At 41.1% G+C, this 24196-nt stretch overlaps 1 protein-coding gene across 1 annotated transcript in view; it reads right to left on the bottom strand.

The window, feature by feature from the left end:
• The window catches only part of ANO4 (anoctamin 4), a 215330-nt gene extending 195682 nt beyond the window's left edge, over positions 1 to 19648 (bottom strand). Inside the window, exon 1 of the mRNA XM_065921006.1 lies at positions 19565 to 19648. Within this exon, the coding sequence (XP_065777078.1) occupies positions 19565 to 19619 (55 nt within the window). The 5' untranslated portion in view covers positions 19620 to 19648. The remainder of the gene's footprint in view (positions 1 to 19564) is intronic.
• Positions 19649 to 24196: the final 4548 nt, after the last annotated feature.

Genomic DNA, 24196 nt, shown 5'->3' with positions numbered 1-24196 from the left:
ATACATCTACAGAAGGGCTCAAGATGAATGTGTGAACAGAATGGCCTTGCAGGACAACAAACCTCAAGAGAGCCAGGGCTCTGTCCACCTTGGATATCAGTCTCTAACCTCTAACTCTGGGAATTAAGCACAGTAGAAGCTTACTTTTAACTGTCTATCTACCACAACTAAGATCTTAGGTTGGGGTAGGGCTGACGTCATTGGTTATAGTTGTATGATCTTGAGTTAGTAGTTATTTAAATCTCTCCTAAATATAAAACTATTTTCTTAAATATAAAGCTATTTGAAATAGCCTTGGGCAGAAGACGCAGTTCTAAATTCTATTAAAATACAATACTCTTCCCAGAAACAGTTTTCTTCGTGTAGCTTTTTTTCATTCACTTTGTGTGTTCAAATGGTTATGAAAAGATTCTTCAGAAAAGTCTCTCTAAAAGTATTCATGCTCCTGCTAAGTAGTATCTGACTCTCTGCGACCCCATGGGCTATAGCCCACCAGGCTCCTCTGTCCATGGAATTTTCCAGGTAAGAACACTGGTGTGGGCTTCTATTTCCTACTCCAGGGGATCTTCCCAACCCAGGGATCAAAGCCATGTCTCTTGCATCTCCTGCATTGGCAGGCAGATTCTTTATACCATTGTGCCACCTGGGGAGCAATAAATGCATTATATAGGTCAAAATATGTGCATATGTACCTCAGCAAAGGGGAAAAAGTGAACACTGCTAAGAGAAGAATTTGGCATATATTTTTAGAAAACAATTTTGTTACTCAGCAAATGACAGCAAGGAGCACAGATCCCAATGCCTACATTTCAAGGCTCAAAATAGCTTGTTTTCCTAAGCACCCCTCTATTTACTAAACTCACATCACACATTTAAAAAATACTTAAAGAGGATGTGATTCAAATGAAGGATGATTAGTGTTATTTCTAAACCACCATTTAGAAAGACACCACATTTACCTTCAAGGCAGTGAGAAATGAGAGTTCCAGAGTAGCTGGTTTTTCTCCCACATAGTCTCAAAACCACATGGAAGATCTTATCTTTCAGTCACACCAAAAATCCATCTCATAAACAGAAAAATGAATATGTATTTTCACCCCAGCTTGAGATCTATTCAAGAAGAACATTCAGATTCCTCAGGCTCAATAAAGAAGTTTCAGGCATAATTCTCAATAAAATGTTTGTTTCCAGATAAAGTGATGAGAAAATACTAAATTTCACATTCAACTATTTTCATCCTCAAGAAAAACCGTTGGCTCAGTGGGGGAAAAAACACTCTTAAGAAACTAAAGACAAAGGTTTTAGCTAAAGTCCATTGACGACTAATTTGTACTTGTGGTCAAGTAACTTCATTTCCTAAGCCACAGTAAAATAGGGCTAATTCTCCTCCCAGACTGCTGTGAGAACTCAGACAACAGAGTATTACCTAACAGAATGTGGTGGGATCATGATTATTATTGTGGTCAAGATTAACCATATGATTATTCTTTCCTAATTTTTTTTCCTAAAGAATGAATTGAATTTTGACTTTCATTTTGGCAGAAAAAGAAACAAGTCAACAAAGAGACAAATCTTTCTTGGCTGGCTTTTTTCAAATCTCTCCTTAACTTCTCTTCTTTTCTTCTTTTCCCCACAGCCTCTGATACTGAAGTGAAAAAGAATATGAAAAGTATTTGCTGAGTTGATTCTGTTCCCTAACTTGAGACCAGGTCTTGACATGAGAGCCAGAAAGTAATCTTTAAAACTCAGAGAAAGAGGAAGGAGTTTCATAATATTGGAACTAGAAAAAGGGGAGATGAAATAAGAAAGGTCTAAGCAACTACACTCCAATAAAAATTGAATTTAAGAAAAAAGAAAGGTCTAATGTGAAAGTGAAAGTGAAGTCGCTCAGTCGTGTCCGACTCTTTGCAACCCCATGGACTGTAGCCTAACAGGCTCCTCTGTCCATGGGATTTTCCAGGCAAGAATACTGGAGTAGCTTGCCATTTTCTTCTCCAGGAGATCTTCCCAACCCAGGGACTGAACCCAGGTCTCCCGCATTGTAGGCAGACGCTTTACCATCTGAGCCACCAGGGAAGCAACTACACTCAAATAAAAACTGAACTTAAGAAAAAGGAAAGGTCTAATGTAGAGTAGAACAAAAAAGATGATAGACAGTGGCCCATCACTGACATATTCAATAGAAAGAAACAATAACCTGTTAAGGTGACTGTGTGTTTTCAATGGTATCCTATGGTCCCTTCCTTGTTACACTAGGGTGTGCATGATTACAGGGCTTTAAATTTAAATATTCCAAAGCTTTGTAATACAAACTTGCTAGAAATACTGCTACCAAGTTGACTGAAGAAGGTAATGAATGAATCAAACCACTGGAGTTGGAATCCTGCCTCTGCCACTTACTGGCTGCATGTTTGGGGCAAGTTACTTAAACCTTCCCTGTGCCTTAGATACCCCAACCACAAAACAAGGATGACAGCATGAGGATATTAGAGGAATTAAATGGAATAATGAATGCCAAGAGCTGAACAGTTTTTGAGGCTGGGGATATGGTAGCGTGCTAATGATAGCTGTAATTATATTATTGTCAAACATTTAATACCCTTCGCATACAGAAAGTATCATAGTTATCCTAGCTCACTAAAAACAACAAAATCCTAAAGTTTCTCTCCTGTGAAATCAACTTGTACCAGCATTTAAATACCATATCTATATAAGGGGGAAATGATCATGGATAAAGGGGGGCAGAGCTGCCTAGCCTTTTCAGTTCAGCCACTCAGTCGTGTCCGACTCTTTGTGACCCCGTGAACCACAGCATGCCAGGCCTCCCCGTCCATCACCAACTCCTAGAGTCTACCCAAACCCACATCCATTGAGTCAGTGATGCTAGACATTATTTTGGGAAGTAATGAAACATATTACCAAAACATCATTTTACCAACTCTAGAAGAGAATAAGGGACAAATTCTGTGACTAATGGCATTCCTTTAGGATTCTATAATGGGTCTATCAGATAAAGGAAAAGCAATAGAAGAAGCATTTTAGATTTCACAAAGCTTCTAATTAATTCTATTTCACATGGCACAGTCATTATACTGGGATAATTTGATCCCACACTCACTAAGCTTTACAATTTCAAACTCAAAAATTCATAATCAATGCTTCAGTTGAGTCTTCTTGACCCTTACATGATAGTTCCAAGCCTGGTGTCATTTAATACTTTAATGATTTGCCCATTAAGGGGAATAGTATTCACTAATTTTGAGTGGCTAAAAGATAAGGTCAAAATGAACTCAATACACAAGAGAAGTCTTTGAAATAATCAGAAGGAAAGACAAACCATATAAATACAAGGTGGAGGTGAACAGTTCCTGTGTCAGTAGTGCAGCATAAAGAGAAACCATCTAAATGTTGTCCTGGCACAAGTTAACTGGGAAACTGTCCTATGGCTCAAGAAGCAAGTAAGAAATGATTCTGGGACAGACTTTCAGACTTCTGAACCTTTTCTATGATGATGGTGACAACAAACATCATCATTTGCTCCTGGCACCTTCCTGTGCCAAGGATCATATCAAGCATTCTACATGAACGAGTTTATTTGACATAACAACTCTATATAGGGTTGCCAGATATAACACACAAAAATACAGGGTGGTCAGGTAATTTGAATTACAAATAAATTAGCAATTTTTTTTTATCATAAGTGTGACCCATGCAACACTTTGGGACATACTTACATCAAAAGGTATTTGTTATTTATCTGAAATTTAACTGTGAGTCCAGTGTTTCATCTGGCAACCCTAACACTGTGAGATGTGTATGAATATTCTCTTTGTGCTGATGAGGAGACAGAGTCAAAGAAATTAAGTTATTTGCCCAAGTCTGCAAAGCTATTAGGTAACATGTGAGTTTAAAACATTTAACAACAGAGCTTGCACTGATCACCAGTATAATGCACTATTACCACACTCTTCCCTATGTCTGGATGGCCATCACCCCACCCTACTATAGAGGTCTTATTGACTTTCAAAGTCCAAAATCATATGGCCTTTTGAATACTTCTTAAATCTTTCCCCTTGTTATGAATGTTACCACAGTTTTATTTACATCTTTATTCTATCCTTTAATACAATGAATTCTATTACAGTAGATTAAGCACAGGTCCATGGATAATGGACATGCTTCCACATACACTTCCCTTTTGTAATGTCACTTCTATTTCATTTTGGGGAAATGCCGTTCCCTTACTGTGTGGAGTCCGAGTGGGAGGAGAAATCAAGGGGTCCTATCTTCTGCTCAAGGGAGATGTGTCCTGTCCTATCCTTTGATCTCTCACCACTCTCTCCCCAACCAAGGGAAAGGCACATGGCCAGCAGGGATCTCTTCCAGGTCTTCTAAAACTGAGCCAAGTGATGAAAACTAAGAAAAGTGGTAAGGGTTCATTTATTCCAGAAAGTCAAATAGTTCTTTTATTGGTATCTGTTCCTTTTCCCAAGGCTAGTTCTCCAGGCTTTCCATCCATATCCTTGAAATTTAAATTCCTTCTTTGCTTGAATTAAATAATTGGTTTTAATTGTTTATAACCAAAGAGCCCTGACTGATGGTCTCTTTGGACATGACTGTGAGCTACCTAAGGTCCACGAGTAATAGAGTTCTACACCATTCCAGCCCCAAAGAGCTACCCTTCAAATAAATATTTGTTAGGACATGGGAGGCACTCAGAAATGCTTGTAAACTCAAAGAGGGATAAATGAACTGAAATTGTTCAGGGCTGATGGCATGGAAGATCTGTAAGATTTTCTTGTTCTTTTCATGCTTAACAACCAGTCTGAGTGGGCTTTTTAGAAAGCACTTTGGTAATCAAGATTATTAACTTTGTAAAAATTAGATAGATGACTTAATAGGCTTCACCATGACTAAAAATGCATGTGCTGCTTCTAAGATCTATGACTCACTGCAAATAAGAAATTCAGTTTGAGAGCTCTTCTATAATCTCCCAAAGAAAACTATGTTGCATTAGTAAAAAAGTACACTAAAAATAGAAGGATAGAATTGAAGTCACCATATGTATCTCAATAATATGAATTTTAAATACATATATTTTCAAAATCAGGTTTCTAACTATAATTTATTATGATTTTTCTTAATTATAATTCTGTGCTAAGGAATGGCTTTATAGTTTCAACCAATAGCCAATGCCAGTAGGATTCAAGAATCTATGATAAAATTATGATAGATAAATGCAGTGATATGTTTTTAAGGTAAAAGTACTGACAAGATATGCTGATATTACACCATTAGGAAATATCTTAATAACATTTCTTCAAATGTTCATTACATTAATATCAGTAGAGGATGTCAAAGACTCTTTTCTGCCTCAATCAAACACAAATAGAATATTCTATACAATTCTGGGCAATGTATTTCCAAAGGTGCAACAATGAAATGAGACTTTTTCTAAGAGCAGAATGGGTAGGATGGCAAAAGAATGTGAAAACCATGTTGTCAAAGGAAGCATTGAAAAAACTAGGAAATGCTTTAGTTCGAAAATTGCTCAAGATGAGTTTTCCATCAACTAAAAGGTCATCACTAAAAGAAATACAGATTTACTCTGTATAATTTCAGAATGAAAACCTATATCCAGTGAGTGGATTAGATTCCAAGTTTTGTGCAAGTGGGAGAGAAGTTCTGACCAGAGGAACCCAGAAAGGCTTTTAGGAGGAGGCGGAATTTGGGTTACATTTTGAGCAATGAGAAGGGCTTAAGAGAGATTTATGGAGGTAGGGGCATTCCAAAAAGAGGGTGGAGCTTGAACAATGGCAGAAAAACAGGACAGTAAAAGCCTATTGAGGCTTTTACTATTGAGAAATAGTGCAGAGATAAGGATAAAGTAGAACAAAGCAGGTTATGGAGTATATAAAAGATATTTCAAGAAAAACAGGGAGAGGTGAATTTGTAAAGGCTTCAAACAATTGGGTTCACAACACTGGCCTTTGTTCTAGACAAGCATAAAGATTTTTAAGCAGAGGAGGATTAAAAAGTGAACTTCAAGGTGGAGAACTTCAGGGTGGTCTGGAAAAATAAGAGAGCCATTGAAGGTCCCAACATTCGAAACATTTCCACTGGGCCTTCCAGAATTCTATTCCCACCTGTCTTTTCTCAGATTGCTCCCTTAATCTTCTTGCTCTAAGGAAAGGCTGGCTCCTCCCAGAGGTCACTGCTTTCCCTAGGCTCTTTCCTACAGTACTATTTTTCTCCCACAGCCCTGACACCAAAGAATCTGGAGAAAGGAAGTATCTTCCTTGAGTCCTCAATGCCACCTTTAGACCACTGTTCTTCCCTCTTCCCTAAACATCCCCAGCCTTGACTCTGAGGTTGTTTTATTATATCACCTTTTCTCCACCATCACTGCACCCACCTGCTGCCTTCCAGATCATGTTCCCTCATTTCCTGATGAGGTTAACTCCTGGCTTTTTGTCACTCTCCCCAAATTATTCAGTTTCAATATCCATGCAGATGAGCTTTCTCAAACCCTTGCCTCTCATTCCCTGAGAATTATTTTCTCCACTGATCTTGCCCTCCATCATATTATACTAACTTCATACCCTAGCCTTGACCTCGCCATTACTAATAACAGCAATGCCCTCCTTAATATCAGTGCTCTGCATTCAATCTCTGATTACCCCTCTTCTCTTTTCAGCTCTTCTTCCCCTAACTTAACCTCAACACCCTTTCAACCCCTCTGGGACCCCCAACAAATTGATCCTATCAATTATCCACTGAAACTCATGCCCCTGGGTGTCTTCACTCCCCTCTGTACCAAGCTTACATGATCAGTTGTTATCATTATTCTCTCTAGGGCACCTCTGGTTCCCCCTCTCTTTTCCCAATTCTTTGGCAAAATCACAATCCTAAACTAAAGACAACTCGACATATGTTCGTCCATTCCCTGGTGGCTCAGACGGTAAACGCCTCTGCCTACAATGCGGGAGACCCGGGTTTGATCCCTGGGTCAGGAAGATCCCCTGGAGAAGGAAATGGCACCCCACTCCAGTACTCTTGCCTGGAAAATCCCATTGACGGAGGAGCCTGATAGGCTACAGTTCATGGAGTCGCAAAAAGTCAGACACGACTGAGCAACTTCACTCACTCACTCACTCACATATGTTCTATGTTTTCACTCAAGTAGCTAAACAAGGTTAAAGGAAAACACACAACTATGGAAACTAGTCCTAGTTTAGTTTTGTGACCATGAACCTCAAATAGCCTTTTAGTGTGGGCTGGCAACCATATTCCACTATCTACACCATCATATCACCCTCTCAATCCATCTCACTCCTTCCTCATTCTCAGCTATGACCTTCCTTCCCAGATTCCAGATAAAACTGAAACAGGGGAAAGTGAAAGTGGAAATGAAGTTGCTGTCGTGTCCGACTCTTTGCGACCCCCTGGACTGTAGCCCGCCAGGCTCCTCCGTCCATGGGATTTTCCAGGCAAGAGTACTGGACCGGGATACCATTTCCTTCCCCAGGGGATCTTCCCAACCCAGGGATCGAATCCAGGTCTCCTGCATCGCAGACAGGTGCTTTACCAACTAAGCCACCAGGGAAGCCCTGAAACAAGGGAAAAGAACTTCTCAGACCCTCCTCACATTCCAGCATCCACACACTCTCCCGTCCCATTTGTTATCACAGATAAACGCTGCATGATTCTATAGTGCGAACAGCTCTCATTTCCCTCACTGCTGCTCACATCACAAATTCCCCCATCTCCCCAGTGCCATGAATGATCCGCAGGAGATTGCTATTTTGAAAAGAAACTCTTTCGACCTCACTTCTCCCCCAGCTGCTGCCCTATTTCTTCACGACGATTCACAGCAAAACTACTTTTAAAAAGCTGTATATATTCTCAGTATCCGATTCATATGCTTCCGTTCTCTATGAAACCTACTTTAATCAGGGTTTCGTCCCCACCACTTCACCAATTGCTCTTCTCAAAATCACCATCCATCTCCACTTTACTAAAATCAGAGGCCAATTCTCATTCCTCATCTTACTTGACTTTCAGCAAGATTTAACCCAGATAATCACTCCTATCTTCGTGTAAGACTTTCTTAATTTCCAAGACACATAATTTCTGGTTTATCTCCAGCCTTGCTGGCCAGCTTTCTTTTTCTTTCTCTGTCTTCTTTGCTGGTGGTTCATGTTGAGACCTTTTCTACTGGGATGCAACAGATTTCAGCCCTTAATCCTGTCCCCCTTCTCCATCTGGTCATCTCTTTTCCTACCAAGGCTTTAAACCCCAGTCTCTCAAACTCCAACTATGTTGATCCCACCATCTATGTGGTCTCTTCAGTTTCCCACAGACTTTTGATTTTGACCCCACTTCTGCCCTCAAATCCTAAATTCTGCTTCCCCTTCAGCTTTCTCCATATCAGTTGATACCAATCCCATTTACTCAGGTCAAAAACCATAAAGTTGTACTTAGCTCTCCTTTCTCTCTCATTCCACATTTAAGCCATTGAAATTCTGTTGGCCCAACTTTAAAATACATCCAGTATCCAAATTCTCACCACCACTTCTGCTCCCCTTAGTAAGAGCCATCACGTCTTGACTGGGTTGTTAATGGCGGCCTCCTATCTGACCTTCCCACATTTACCCTATACCCCTGTAATCTATTCTCAAATAACAGCCAAAGTGATCCTGTTAAAAATATGTCCATTTACAGGATTCTTCTGTTCACACTCCTTCTAAGAGCTCCCATTTCACAGAGGGGTCCAAGTACACGCTCTGCAAGACCCTGCTCCATCTGACCCCACTGAGCTGATGGGTGCGTCTCAGTCCAGGCTCAGGGGTCCAGTGCTTTTCCTCAGACTGCCAGACCCACTCCTGTCCTAGGGCCTGTTTGCTGGCTACCCCTGGGCTGGGATGAACCTGCCTATCGACATGGCTCTTGTGCCTTCTAGCCTGTGATGACACATCTTCTCCACAATGTGCCCTACACCTTGAGGACCACCTGATTACAACTGCAACACCCAACTCCGCCACCTGCTACCCCTCCTTTTTCTTTTATCCATAATATTTATCTTCTTCCTAAACACTATTTACTATGTTTATATATCGTCTATCTCCCCTGTATAGTATGTAAACTCTCTAAGAGCAGGGATCTCTGTTTCATTCACTCTCAGTACCTAAAGAGTGCCTGGCAACCAAACTGGCCCTCAATAAGACATTTGCTGAAAGGCTGATAGAGCAATTAGAAAGTGATTGTAATGTGTCAATTATACTTTTAAAAAGTCAGGAAAAAATATAAGGAATTCTATAGTCATAATCTGAAAACCAGCTAATGAAGGATCAGTTCAGTCCTACCCTAAAAATTATTTATTGGAGATACAAAAATAAATATTGCAGAATCCATGACTTTAAAGATCTTATGGTGGAGAGATAGATCATTTCTAAATATTTAAGACTGTGGAACAAAATCAGGGGATCCTAGAGAGACCAGCATGAGCAAGGGTGGAGAGACAAGACTCAGCATCATGTGTCTGGAGAGCTGAAAGAAAGTAAGTCTGATCAGACCTCAAGGTCTGGTTGATGTGCCAACTTGGCTAGACTAGAGTTCCCAGTTACTGGTGAACACCAATCCAAGATGCTGCTGTGAAGGTGACTTAAAGTCCATCATCAGTTACCCTCAAATAAGGGAGATTATCCCACAATGAGGGAGGGGTGCTCATTCAATCAGGCAAAAGGTCTTAAAAGCAGAGCTGAGGCTTCCCTAGAGAAGAAATTGTACCTGTGGACAGCAGCCTCTGCTGTGCTCATGGCTTCCTCTGCCCTTCCTAACAGCCTGCCCTATGGATTTCAGACCTGCTTAGACAGCCCTCATAATCATGTAAGTCGATTTTTAGTAAAACTCTAAAGTTTTCTGGCTCTGCTTTTCTGGTTGAACCTTGGCTGATACATTAGAGTGTAAAGTTTAAGACAGAAAGGGGCGGGGAGGAGCCAAGATGGCGAAGGAATAGGATGGGGAGACCACTTTCTCCCCTACAAATTCATCGAAAGAACAATTGAACATAGAGCAAACTTCACAAAACAACTTCTGATTGCTAGCTGAGGACATCAGGCGCCCAGAAAAGCAGCCCATCGTCTTTGAAAAAAGGTAGGACAAAATATAAAAGATAAAAAGAGAGAAAAAAGAGCTAAGGATGGAGACCCGTCCCAGGAAGGGACTCTTAATAGAGGAAGTTTCCAAACAATAGGAAACCCTCGCACTGGCGGGTCTGGGGGAAGTTTTCAAATCTTGGAGGGCAACCTAACCGGGAGGAAAAATAAATAAAACCCACAGATTACGTGCCTAAAAGCAACTCCCAGCAGAAAAGTACCCCAGACACCCGCATCCGCCACCAGCAAGTGGGGGCGGAACGGAGAGGAGCCCGCGGCATTGCTTAGGGTAAGGACCCCGGGCCTGAGTGCCCTGAGGGCAATCGGAGGGAGCTTTTGTGAGTTGCCAACTTAAACTGTGGGATAGCAAAAGAGAGGGAGAAAATTAACCGGCCCGAACACACTGCCAGCCATTCACAGAACAAAGGGACCGAGCAAGTCCAGAGGAGCTAGCCGGAGGCGGACCGGCCCAGCCCCGCCGGAGGCAGGAGGCAGGGGGGAGGTGAAAGGGGCAGGCTCGGCCCCAAGGACCGCATCCCCTACCGCACTGCAAACAGGCCTCCAGTTTCTAATCAAAAACCTCCTGAGATTCTGGATGGTCGACATCCGCCGGGAGGGTCGCGGCGAGACAGAGGGCGCAGGCACCCCACCGGCGCGGCGGAAACAGGCTGGGGCCGCGGAGGGCAGAAGGCGCGCCGCACCCGGGGAGAGTGCGCCCGTCAAGCTCCTGGCTGCCTGAGCTGCTCGGGCGGGGAAGGCACAAAACGCAGGCCCAACCGAGTCTGCGCTTTTGTGGAGTACCCCAAAACTGGAACCGCACGCAACACAGGGCACGCTCCATACAGAGCAGCCGGGAGCCTGAGCAGGGTAGACGGGGAAAAGAGCGACAGCCCCTCCCCGCAGTGCGACTGAACTAGCGAACCTGAACAAGAGACCACCTCCGCCCGCCTGTGTCAGGGCGGAAATGAGGCCCTGAAGAGACCGGCAAACTGAAGCCAAATAAACAAAGGGAACCGCTTCAGAAGGGATGGTGCACCAGATTAAAATCCCTGTAGAAAACACCGACTACACTGGAAGGGGCCTGTAGATATCAAGAAGTGTAAGCTGGAACGAGGAGCTATCTGAAACTGAGCCGAACCCACACTGACTGCAACAGCTCCAGAGAAATCCCTAGATATATTTTTACTTTTTTTTTTTTTAACTAAAAAAAAATTTTTTTTCCCTTTCTTTTTTTTTATTTTTCCTCTTTTACTTTCTTTTAAAATTCCCTATTACTCCCCCATTACTCCTTGACTTTCATTTTCATATATTTTTATGATTTTTTTAATTAGGAAAAAAATTTTTTTTCTTGTTTTATTTTTTCTTTTTCTCTTATTTTCTTTTAAAGTCCTCTATTACTCCTCTACTACTCCTTAATTTTCATTTTCATTTCACTATAACCTTGAAAAAAAAAAAGAGAAGCCCTATTTTTAAACCAAACTTCATATATATCTCTAAAATTTTTTGTGTTTTTGTTTTTGTTTTCAATATTGTATTTTTAAGAGTCTAACCTCTACTCTAGATTTTTAATCTTTGCTTTTCAGTATGTGATATAAGTTTTGGACATTTAAGAATCCAATATTCAGTTCCCATTCTTATTCAGGAGTGTGTTGATGACTCTCTCCCACTTTTGACTCTCCGTTTTCTACCTCAGAACACTTCTATTTCCTCCTTTCCCCTTCTTTTCACAATCCAATTCTGTGAATCTTTGTGGGTGTCTGGGCTACGGAGAACACTTTGGGAACAGACAACTGCGTAGATCTGTCTCTCTCCTCTTGACTCCCCCTTTTTCTCCTGCCCATCTGTATGTCCATCCTCCCTTTCCTCTTCTTCATGTAACTCTGTGAACCTCTCTGGGTGTCCCTCACTGTGGATAATCTTTTCACCATTAACCTAGAAGTTTTATTATCAGTGCTGTATAGTTGGAGAAGTCTTGAGACTACTGGAAGAATAAGACCGAAAGCCAGAGGCAGGAGACTTAAGCCCCAAACCTGAGAACACCAGAGAACTCCTGACTACAGGGAACATTAAGTAATAAGAGACCGTCCAAAAGCCTCCAAACCTACACTGAAAACAACCACCACCCAAGAGCCAATAAGTTTCAGAGGAAAACATACCATGCAAATTCTCCAGCAATGCAGGAACATAGCCCTGAGCGTCAACATACAGGCTGCCCAAAATCACACCGAACACATAGACTCATCTCAAAACTCATCACTGGGCACTCCATTGCACTCTAGAGAGAAGAAATCCAGTTCCACACACCAGAACACTGACGCAAGCTTCCCTAACCAGGAAACCTTGACAAGCCAATCGTCCAACCCCACCCACTGGGTGAAACCTCCACAATAAAAAGGAACCACAGACCTCCAGAATACAGAAAGCCCACTTCAGACACAGCAATCTAAACAAGATGAAAAGGCAGAGAAATACCCAACAGGTAAAGGAACATGAAAATGCCCACCAAGTCAAACAAAAGAGGAGGAAATAGGGAATCTACCTGAAAAAGAATTTAGAATAATGATAATAAAAATGATCCAAAATCCCGAAAACAAAATGGAGTTACAGATAAATAGCCTGGAGACAAAGATTGAGAAGATGCAAGAAATGTTTAATAAAGACCTAGAAGAAATAAAAAAGAGTCAATTAAAAATGAATAATGCAATAAATGAGATCAAAAACACTCTGGAGGGAACCAAGAGTAGAATAACGGAGACAGAAGATAGAATAAGTGAGGTAGAAGATAAAATGGTAGAAATAAATGAAGCAGAGAGGAAAAAAAAAAGAATCAAAAGAAATGAGGACAACCTCACCTCTGGGACAATGTGAAATGCCCCAACATTTGAATCATAGGAGTCCCAGGAGAAGGAGACAAAAAGAAAGGCCATGAGAAAATACTCGAGGAGATAATAGCTGAAAACTTCCCTAAAATGGGGAAGGAAATAGTCACCCACGTCCAAGAAACCTAGAGAGTCCCAAACAGGATAAACCCAAGGCGAAACACCCCAAGACACATATTAATCAAATTAACAAAGATCAAACACAAAGAACAAATACTAAAAGCAGCAAGGGAGAAACAACAAATAAAACACAAAGGATTCGCATAAGGATAACAGCTGATCTATCAATAGAAACCCTCCAGGCCAGAAGGGAATGGCAGGACATACTGAAAGAAATGAAAGAGAATAACCTACAACCTAGATTACTGTACCCAGCAAGGATCTCATTCAGATATGAAGGAGAATTCAAAAGCTTTACGGACAAGCAAAAGCTGAGAGAATTCAGCACCACCAAACCAGCTCTTCAACACATGCTAAAGGATCTTCTCTAGACAGGAAACACAGAAAGGTTGTATAAACGTGAACTCAAAACAGCAAAGTAAATGGCAATGGGACCATACCTATCAATAATTACCTTAAATGTAAATGGGTTGAATACCCCAACCAAAAGACAAAGACTGGCTGAATGGGTACAAAAACAAGACCCCTATATATGCTGTCTACAAGAGACCCACCTCAAAACAAGGGACACATACAGACTAAAAGTGAAGGACTGGAAAAAAATATTTCACGCAAATGGAGACCAAAAGAAAGCAGGAGTCACAATACTCATATCAGATAAAATAAACTTTCAAATAAAGGCTGTGAAAAGAGACAAAGAAGGACACTACATAATGATGAAAGGATCAATCCAAGAAGAGGATATAACAATTATAAATATATATGTACCCAACATAGGAGCACCGCAGTATGTAAGACAAATGCTAACGAGTATGAAAGAGGAAATTAACAGTAACACAATAATAGTGGGAGGCTTTAATACCTCACTCACAACTATGGATAGATCAACTAAACAGAAAATTAACAAGGAAACACAAACTTTAAATGATACAATGGACCAGCTAGACCTAATTGATATCTATAGGACATTTTACCCCAAAACAATCAACTTCACCTTTTTCTCAAGTGCACACGGAACCTTCTCCAGAATAGATCACATCCTGGGCCATAAATCTAGTCTTGGTAAATTCAAAAAAATTGAAATCATTCCAGTCATCTTTTCTGACCACAGTGCAGTAAGATTAGATCTCAATTACAGGAAAAAAATTATTAAAAATTCAAACATATGGAGGCTAAATAACACGCTTCTGAATAACCAACAAATCATAGAAGAAATAAAAAAAGAAATCAAAATATGCATAGAAACAAATGAAAATGAAAAACACAACAACCCAAAACCTATGGGCCACTGTAAAAGCAGTGCTAAGGGGAAGGTTCATAGCATTACAGGCTTACCTCAAGAAACAAGAAAAAACTCAAATAAATAACCTAACTCTACATCTAAAGCAACTAGAGAAGGAAGAAATGAAGAACCCCAGGGTTGGTAGAAGGAAAGAAATCTCAAAAATTAGGGCAGAAATAAATCCAAAAGAAACTAAAGACACCATAGCAAAAATCAACAAAGCTAAAAGCTGGTATTTTGAAAAAATAAACAAAATTGACAAACCATTAGCAAGACTCATTAAGAAACAAAGGGAGAAGAACCAAATTAACAAAATTAGAAATGAAAATGGAGAGATCACAACAGACAACACTGAAATACAAAGGATCATAAGAGACTACTACCAGCAGCTCTATGCCAATAAAATGGACAACTTGGAAGAACTGGACAAATTCTTAGAAAAGTATAACTTTCCAAAACTGAACCAGGAAAAAATAGAAGATCTTAACAGACGCATCACAAGCAAGGAAATCGAACTGTAATCAGAAATCTTTCAGCAAACAAAAGCCCAGGACCATACATGTAAATCCATGGCTAATTCAAGTCAATGTATGACAAAAACCACTAAAATATTGTAAAGTAATTAACCTCCAACTAATAAAAATAAATGAAAAAAAAAAAAAAGTAAAAAAATAAAATGCATTATCTAAAAAAAAAAACAAACAAACAAAAGCCCAGGACCAGATGACGTCACAGCTGAATTCTACCAAAAATTTAGAGAAGAGCTAACACCTATCTTACTCAAACTCTTCCCGAAAATTGCAGAAGAAGGTAAACTTCCAAACTCATTCTATGAGGCCACCATCACCCTAATTCCAAAACCAGACAAAGATGCCACAAAAAAAGAAAACTACAGGCCAATATCACTGATGAACATAGATGCAAAAATCCTTAACAAAATGCTAGCAAACAGAATCCAACAACATATTAAAAAAATCAAAAAAAAAAAATCAAAAAAAAAAAAAAAAATCATACACCATGACCAAGTGGGCTTTATCCCAGGAATGCAAGGATTCTTTAATATCTGCAAATCAATCAATGTAATATACCACATTACCAAATTGAAAGATAAAAACCATACGATTATCTCAATAGATGCAGAGAAAGCCTTTGACAAAATTCAACATCCCTTTATGATAAAAACCCTCCAGAAAGCAGGAATAGAAGGAACATACCTCAACATAATAAAAGCTATATATGACAAACCCATATCAAACATTATCCTCAATGGTGAAAAACTGAAAGCATTTCCTCTAAAGTCAGGAACAAGGCAAGGGTGCCCACTCTCACCACTACTATTCAACATAGTTTTGAAGTTTTAGCCACAGCAATCAGAGAAGGAAAAGAAATAAAAGGAACCAAGATTGGAAAAGAAGAAATAAAACTTTCACTGTTTGCAGATGACATGATCCTCTAAATAGAAAACCCTAAAGACGCCACCAGAAAATTACTAGAGCTAATTAATGAATATAGGAAAGTTGCAGGATATAAAATTAACATGCAGAAATCCCTTGCATTCCTATACAATAACAATGAGGAAACAGAAACTAAGGAAACAATTCCATTCACCATTGCAACGAAAAGAATAAAATACTTAGGAATAAATCTACCTAAAGAAACAAAAAACCTATACATAGAAAACTATAAAACACTGATGAAAGAAATCAAAGAAGACACAAACAGATGGAGAAATGTACCGTGTTCATGGATTGGAAGAATCACTATTGTCAAAATGGCTATACTACCCAAAGCAATCTACAGATTCAATGCAATCCCTATCAAGTTACCAACGGTATTTTTCACAGAACTAGAACAATTAATTTCACAATTTGTATGGAAATACAAAAAACCTCTAATAGCCAAAGCAATCTTGAGAAAGAAGAAAGGAACTGGAGGAATCAACCTGCCTGACTTCAGACTATACTACAAAGCCACAGTCATCAAGACAGTATGGTATTGGCACAAAGACAGAAATATAGATCAATGGAACAGAATAGAAAGCCCAGAGATAAATCCACAAACCTATGGACACCTTATCTTCAACAAAGGAGGCAAGGATATACAATGGAAAAAAGACAATCTCTTTAACAAGTGGTGCTGGGAAAACTGGTCAACCACTTGTAAAAGAATGAAACTAGAACACTTTCTAACACCATACACAAAAATCAACTCAAAATGGATTAAAGATCTAAATGTAAGACCAGAAACGATAAAACTCCTAGAGGAGAACATAGGCAAAACACTCTCTGAAATAAATCACAGCAAGATCCTCTATGACCCACCTCCCAGAATATTGGAAATAAAAGCAAAAATAAACAAATGGGACCTAATTAAACTTAAAAGCTTTTGCACAACAAAGGAAACTATAAGCAAGGTGAAAAGACAGCCCTCAGATTGGGAGAAAATAATAGCAAATGAGGCAACAGACAAAGGATTAATCTCAAAAATATACAAGCAACTCCTGAAGCTCAACTCCAGAAAAATAAATGACCCAATCAAAAAATGGGCCAAAGAACTAAACAGACATTTCTCCAAAGAAGACATACAGATGGCTAACAAACACATGAAAAGATGTTCAACATCACTCATTATCAGAGAAATGCAAATCAAAACCACAATGAGGTACCATTACACGCCAGTCAGGATGGCTGCTACCCAAAAGTCTACAAGCAATAAATGCTGGAGAGGGTGTGGAGAAAAGGGAACCCTCTTACACTGTTGGTGGGAATGCAAACTAGTACAGCCGCTATGGAGAACAGTGTGGAGATTTCTTTAAAAACTGGAAATAGAACTGCCATATGACCCAGCAATACCACTTCTGGGCATACACACCGAGGAAACCAGATCTGAAAGAGACACGTGCACCCCAATGTTCATCGCAGCACTGTTTTTAATAGCCAGGACATGGAAGCATCCTAGATGCCCATCAGCTGACAAATGGATAAGGAAGTTGTGGTACATACACACCATGGAATATTACTCAGCCATTAAAAAGAATTCATTTGAATCAGTTCTAATGAGATGGATGAAACTGGAGCCCATTATACAGAGTGAAGTAAGCCAGAAAGATAAAGAACATTACAGCATACTAACACATATATATGGAATTTAGAAAGACGGTAATGATAACCCTATATGCAAAACAGAAAAAGAGACACAGATGTACAGAACAGACTTTTGGACTCTGTGGGAGAAGGCGAGGGTGGGATGTTTCGAGAGAACAGCATCGAAACATGTATATTATCAAGTGTGAAACAGATCACCAGCCCAGGTTGGATGCATGAGACAAGTGCTCGGGCCTGGTGCACTGGGAAGACCCAGAGGAATCGGGTGGAGAGTGAGGTGGGAGGGGGGATCGGGATGGGGAATACATGTAAATTCATGGCTGATTCATGTCAATGTATGACAAAACCCACTACAATATTGTACAGTAATTAGCCTCCAACTAATAAAAATAAATAGAAAAAAAAAAGACAGAAAGGAGCGAAAAAGGATGGGAAGCACTAGGGCCTGGATTATGGTGGGCATTTGTTCCTAACATACTAAGAGGGTTGGCCTTTACCCTGGAATGAGTAGGACAAGCAAGATGAATGGCATGGTCATGGGTGAAGATGAGTCATTCTGCATTTGGTGTGAAGCATGTACTGTGACAAGAGGCAAGAAGTCAAGAGAGATGCTAGAGGCTGGGAAACCATCAGAGTTACCTGTGAGGAAAGTGATGGGAGAATGGAGAAAGCAGGTCGCCATGGAAGTCAGGGAATATGCTTTGGGAAGAAGTGGTGGTCCTCTCTGGTTGGGTGCATCTGAAGAGTCTGCCACCCAGCAAACTATGGTGAAATGGGTCAATAAGAAGGGCCATGATGGTGCGGACAAGGCAGAAACCAGGTTGCATTGGGTTGACAGGTGCTAGGAAGCCGAGCCAACAAAGGTAGGTTACCCTTTCAGCAATCTGGCTTTGGAGGGACCAGAAGTGGTGGAAGTGAGAAAAGGTTGCAGTGTCAAATGAAGATGATTAAAATGAGAAGCTTCAGCCGTCTTCACAAACTGAGGGGAACGATCAAGGTCCAAGAGAGGAGGGGTGGTCAAGGCCACTGGTGAAGGACACAGGTGAAAGCTCAGTCAGGACAGTGGGAAGACCGTCACCTCCTGACAACCAGAGGAGAGATGTGAAGGATGGACGTAGACAGAGAGATATTTGGAGATGCAGGGACCTGTAGTCTCAGGCCCAATGGCCTGTGGGTTTCTTAATGAGGGTAGGAAGCCAGGGTATCAGCTGAGCGAAATAAGATGACATGGCAAGAGAAGGAAACGACTTCAGCTGAGGCTGGCTGGCCACCTGAAAGCACGTTACACACAGGAATCAGGACTGGGGGAGACTTAAAATACATGACCTTGGAATTTCCTCCCAATGTGCCATTTCCATGAGTCAGAAATAGTGTTCACTTGTTTTTCCTCAGTTTTCAAAACAAAGCCTGGCATATAGCAGGCACTCAAGAAATGTGTTGAATGAATGAATGAATACTTAAATGAGCCTTTCACCCAAACACTTGAGGTTGTGAATACCAACTTTGATATAGACTCATTTTATCATTTTTAAGAGATCACAGGTACTTCCCAGGGCCTTGAAAATTCACATGACCCTAGTTGTCTCCCTTCACCTGAGAAAGAAACATGGACGAGTCAAGCCACATAACTGAGGCTTCAAAGTGGGCATTTTCACCATGACATTTCCCCTGGGCTGAATTAGAGCAAAATATCAAGAAACTGGCCAAATCTCTGTCTTGTTTTATTCTACAGTAACCTTTTCTGAACTGAGCAAGTCTATTCAGTGGAATTTTCATTTAGATTCTACCACAGTAAGTGGAATGTTGCCTTAACCTTTTCTGATACCTCAAGCCCTCTTCCCTCCTATTGGTCTTGGGGACATTTACCACTGATGGAAGTGAAAAGAAGGGGGAAAAAACCCAAGACTCTTTAAAAAAAGTAAGCTTAACTGGAAGCGTGGTAGAATTAGATGACAAAAATATAGCACAGGCAGTCAGGTTGCTGCTAACCCAGGTCCCTGTTGACCCTTCCCCATGCATTACCTGGGTGGAAGACTCTGGTTCTCCCATTAGTGACTCCAGAAGAGCTCGTCTCCATTTTTACTGACCTTCTGCCTGGTGGAAGTGAGGAATGCCTGACCACGGGCAGGCGGCGTGACCCTGGGCGGCTTGCCACACTTCGCCGTTGGTGGATTTGCAAACGCTTTTCAGCCCCATGAATAGATAAACTTAAACCTGGAATGAGAAATAGCACCGTGATATCAAAGAAGTCAGTTCAGAATAGCTAAAACACCAAATTATTTTCTGGCATAAAATCCAGAAAGCATTCAGTAACTGTTTCACATTCTTAAGGGATGGCAGTAATACTAAAATTATGGTAGTGACTGATTTTCACATTACATAAATAACTGAATGTTGTTTCAGTCAAAAATGGACATCGTCAGTTATTGTGACAAGAGTTTTACACACAGATCCAATAAAGTTAAATATTAGAATTATTCCCGAGTCCTAAAAAACATGCATATAATTGGCATGCTATTGTCAGGAGCAATGAGGATTAGAAATTGTTGTGATATCCGGAATTTCAACAAAAATCAAAGAATTTTTTCAAAGCATTCATGTATAAGTCAGAATACAGACTGAACTCAGATTTATACCTCTGATAACCTTAGAATGATATACATATTTAGAGCTATTTCATCTGGGAAATTTTCAGACACACTAAAAGCCAAAGGAATAGTATGATGGACCCCATGCACATACCATCCAGTTTCAACAAATAAAGATCTTTCCAAAAGGCTGAGAAAACTTTCCAATCTTCACCTATTTCACTCCCTTTGTTGCTGGTTTGCTTTTTAGGTGCCAGAGTAGTTTGAAGCAAATCCCAGACTTCATGTCAATTTCATCAAGAATAATACGGGATTACATTAATTTACATCAATTATATTGATATGGATTATGTCTGCTGATACATGTAAACTATATTTTAAAATTCTGAGCAATCTGGGATATAACAGTGGTATGCAGAGTTATTTTTAAATTTCTCCAAGGAGGAGAGGAGGATATAACCTGGGCCAATTTGTAAATTCTAATGAATTTTAAGAAAGGATGACTCAAATCAGAATGAGGTTTAGTCAGCCAAGGGAAAAACAATAACAATGTGGAAAAAAAAATTGCACAAAACATGTAAGGGAGACAACCCTGGGCGGTGCCCATCCAGGCAACAGCCCGAAAGTCCAAGATTTCCAAACGCACAGGCAGACAGCACCGACACACACATTTTCTCTCCTTTATCCACTTCACTGCCCTCACTCTGACAAAGCTCACAGACAAACTTCAGATTAGGATTTGGCTTCCAGGGCAGGGAGACAGCCATCACACGAGTGTTCCCATCCCCCCGGAAGACAGGGTCCCCAGTGCAGATTAACAGCTGGTATTCTGGGTGTCCATTCATCTACCTCCTCACGAACAGGATACTCTGCCCCATGAACTATAACTCAGCCTGCAGTGCTGGGAGGCTGAACCTTGCCGTTGGGAGATTCACCCTGGGAAAGCCTGCTATGCTGGGTGGCCCCTCGGGAGACAGCCTGGCAGCCTTCCCCTCCCACTGCAGGCCCTGCCCTAATGCGCATCTGCCTGGGCAAGTGTGAGCCTTCCTCTGAGCAGGACTATCACCACAGCAGAAGCCTGGCATCCTTCCTCTCTGCCAGGCTCCCTCCCACCGTGATATGCTCCACATTTCCAAAGAGGTGCAAGACAAATGTCTGCAGACCCATAAAGACTCCAGCAGAGAGACTCCCCTGGTGGTCCAGTGGCTAAGACTCTGCGCTCCCAGTGCAGGGGCCCCAGCTTCCATCTCTGGTTGAGGGAGTAGATCCCGCATGAAGCAACTAAAAGATTCTGCACACCGTAACGAAGACTCAAGATCCCACATGCCACAACTAAGAACCAGAGCAGCCGAATAAATACATTTGTTAAAATAAATATTAAAAAAAAGACTCCAGAAGAACGCAGATAGATTTTCAGGTGACAGATGAAGGGGCTGGGAGAGATGCTTTAAGTCAACACCAGACGGTACACAACAGTCTCAGTCTGCAATAGATGGCTCTCCCAAGACCATATTTTCTTGTCCCTTTTCCAAAGATTATTGGGCTGAAGAAACCAGAATGGTGAGTCAGCATGGCACTGCTAGCTTTTACCTAACAACCCCTCAAGGAAACACAAAATGACAGAAATGCGAAGAAAAATTACACAGTGGAAATAAACAGCACAGGTACTTAAAACTGTTGAATTCCTGATTTAAAAATCTAATAATGCAGATGATGGGGAAAAGGTCAAAAATAAAGAAGAATTCATCACAAGTACTACCAGGGAAAAGTGGATATGAGGAAGATGGGTATTTTATACAGTAACTGGGTCAAAACCCTTGATATCTGAGCAAAGCCATCTGGGTCCTCCATGAATTAGGAATTCTCAGAGGTACAGACAAAGAGACTGGCCCATCAGAGCTCTCCTCATGTGGTGGCTAAGTCAATGAAGGAGAGATGTGTAAACCAACAGTCCACAGGACAGCAAATATACTCCAGGCTTACAGAAGACTGACATTTACAGGAGACTCAGCAGTCACATGCAGAAGGGAATGGCAACCCACTACAGAATTCTTACCTGGAGAATCCCATGGACAGAGGAGTCTGGGGGGCTACAGTCCATGGGGTCGCAAAGAGGCGGACACGACTTAGCGACTCGCACACACACACACATACACACACACAAACACACAGCAGTCACATCTTCACAAAGGAACTGTCAGCAAATAAAGTGCATCATCCATCTTGTTCTTAACTTCTTTGGAAGAAAAGGTCGACACTGATTATCTAAAACAAGCTCAGTATTAATCATTATCCCAATAAGGCCTCATCACAACCCTAAAAGACAGTATGCATTTCTACATTTGAAACTTGAGGCCCAAGAGGTGAAGCTACTCCCTAAGGCCACACAACAAGTGAGCAACGAATTTGAATTCTGATCTTTTCCACTTTAGCATGTAGCCTGATGAATGAGATATCAATCCTAGGGTGAATTGTATGAAGTCAGTAGTGATTCTGAATAATTTAATGAGGCAGGGTTGGAAGGGAGTGTGTGCTGACACTCCTTTAGACCCAAACTCTTATGAAACCATCTGCTCCCCCCTTTTCCACCCATCTGAACTGCCTCCCTGGCTCCTGACCAGTTACCAAACACCTTCGTCAGTAAGAAACTGCCTCTTCCTCCCGAAGCCCTTCCAACTCCTCTGACCCAAGTCTACACTCCAATCTCTTTAAACTTGCCATTAGTTTTGATCACACCATGGCCTTGTACTCTCAGTCACCTGCTGGCTGGCAGATGACCCATTTCTTCCACCAGCTCCAGAGTCTCTAAGGACAACAATCACACAGTGTACTTCTGACTCTTTCCTCAGTTCCCGAGTACATTCCAGGCAGAGATCGAGGTGACAATTCCCCTACTTCAGCTCCTTCTCTGCACATTGGGTCCTGCATGGTGCAAAGACTCCATAGGCACAGACATAGCACAGAGTCAAGAGCTGGTCAAGAAAACGACATGCTCACCCGTGTAACCCATTTTTAATGTAGTGCTTCTGCTTTCATCACACCCTCATCCTCTTCCCTAGACAACTTCAGGCCTGAGGCTTGGCTGCTTCCTTCAACATCAGCATCACTTCCTCTCTCACTCAGCTGAAAAGATGGAGCCCAGGGTATATCAAATCTCTCTTCTTCCCTCCCTTCTACCCCAAAATATCATTTAAACACGACTTTTCCTCTTGAGACCTACCATCTATCTTACTTGAAAAAGATTTTAAGTCAGAACCTTGAGAAACACAAGCCTTTAAGGATGACAAGTGTATGGTGTGTGGTTAAAATGTGGGTGCTGGACTATTTACAATAGCTAAAACATGGAATGGGTCATCATGTGAAATGATGGGCTGGATGAAGCACAAGCTGGAATCAAGATTGCTGGGAGAAATATCAATAACCTCAGATACACAGATGACACCACCCTTATCACAGAAAAGTTAAAAACTAAACAACCTCTTGATGAAAGTGAAAGAGGAGAGTGAAAAAGTTGGTTAAAACTCAACATTCAGAAAACTAAGATCATGGCATCTGGTCCCATCACTTCCTGGCAAATAGATGGGGAAACAGTGGCAAACTTAATTTTTTGGGTGCTCCAAAATCACTGCAGGTGGTTACTGCAGCCATGAAATTAAAAGACGCTTACTCCTTGGAAGGAAAGGAATGGCCAACCTAGACAGCATATTAAAAAGCAGAGGCATTACTTTTCCATCAAAAGTCCATCTCGTCAAGGCTATAGTTTTTCCAGTAGTCATGTCTGGATGTGACAGTTGGACTATAAAGAAAGCTGAGCACCCAAGAATGGATGCTTTTGAACTGTGATGTTAGAGAAGACTCTTTGAGAATCCCTTGGACTGCAAGGAGATCCAACCAGTCCATCCTAAAGGAAATCAGTCTTGGGTGTTCATTGGAAAGACTGATGTTGAAGCTGAAACTCCAATACTTTAACAACCTGATGTGAACAGCTGATTCATTTGAAAAGACCCTGATGCTGGGAAAGATTGAGTGCAGGAGGAGAAGGGGATGACAGAGGATGAGATGGTTG

The sequence above is a fragment of the Muntiacus reevesi genome, chromosome 1, assembly GCF_963930625.1.
Source record: "Muntiacus reevesi chromosome 1, mMunRee1.1, whole genome shotgun sequence".
NCBI lineage: Eukaryota > Metazoa > Chordata > Mammalia > Artiodactyla > Cervidae > Muntiacus > Muntiacus reevesi.
Note: the sequence above shows the minus strand (reverse complement) of the source record. Positions and strands in the feature narration are given on the sequence as shown.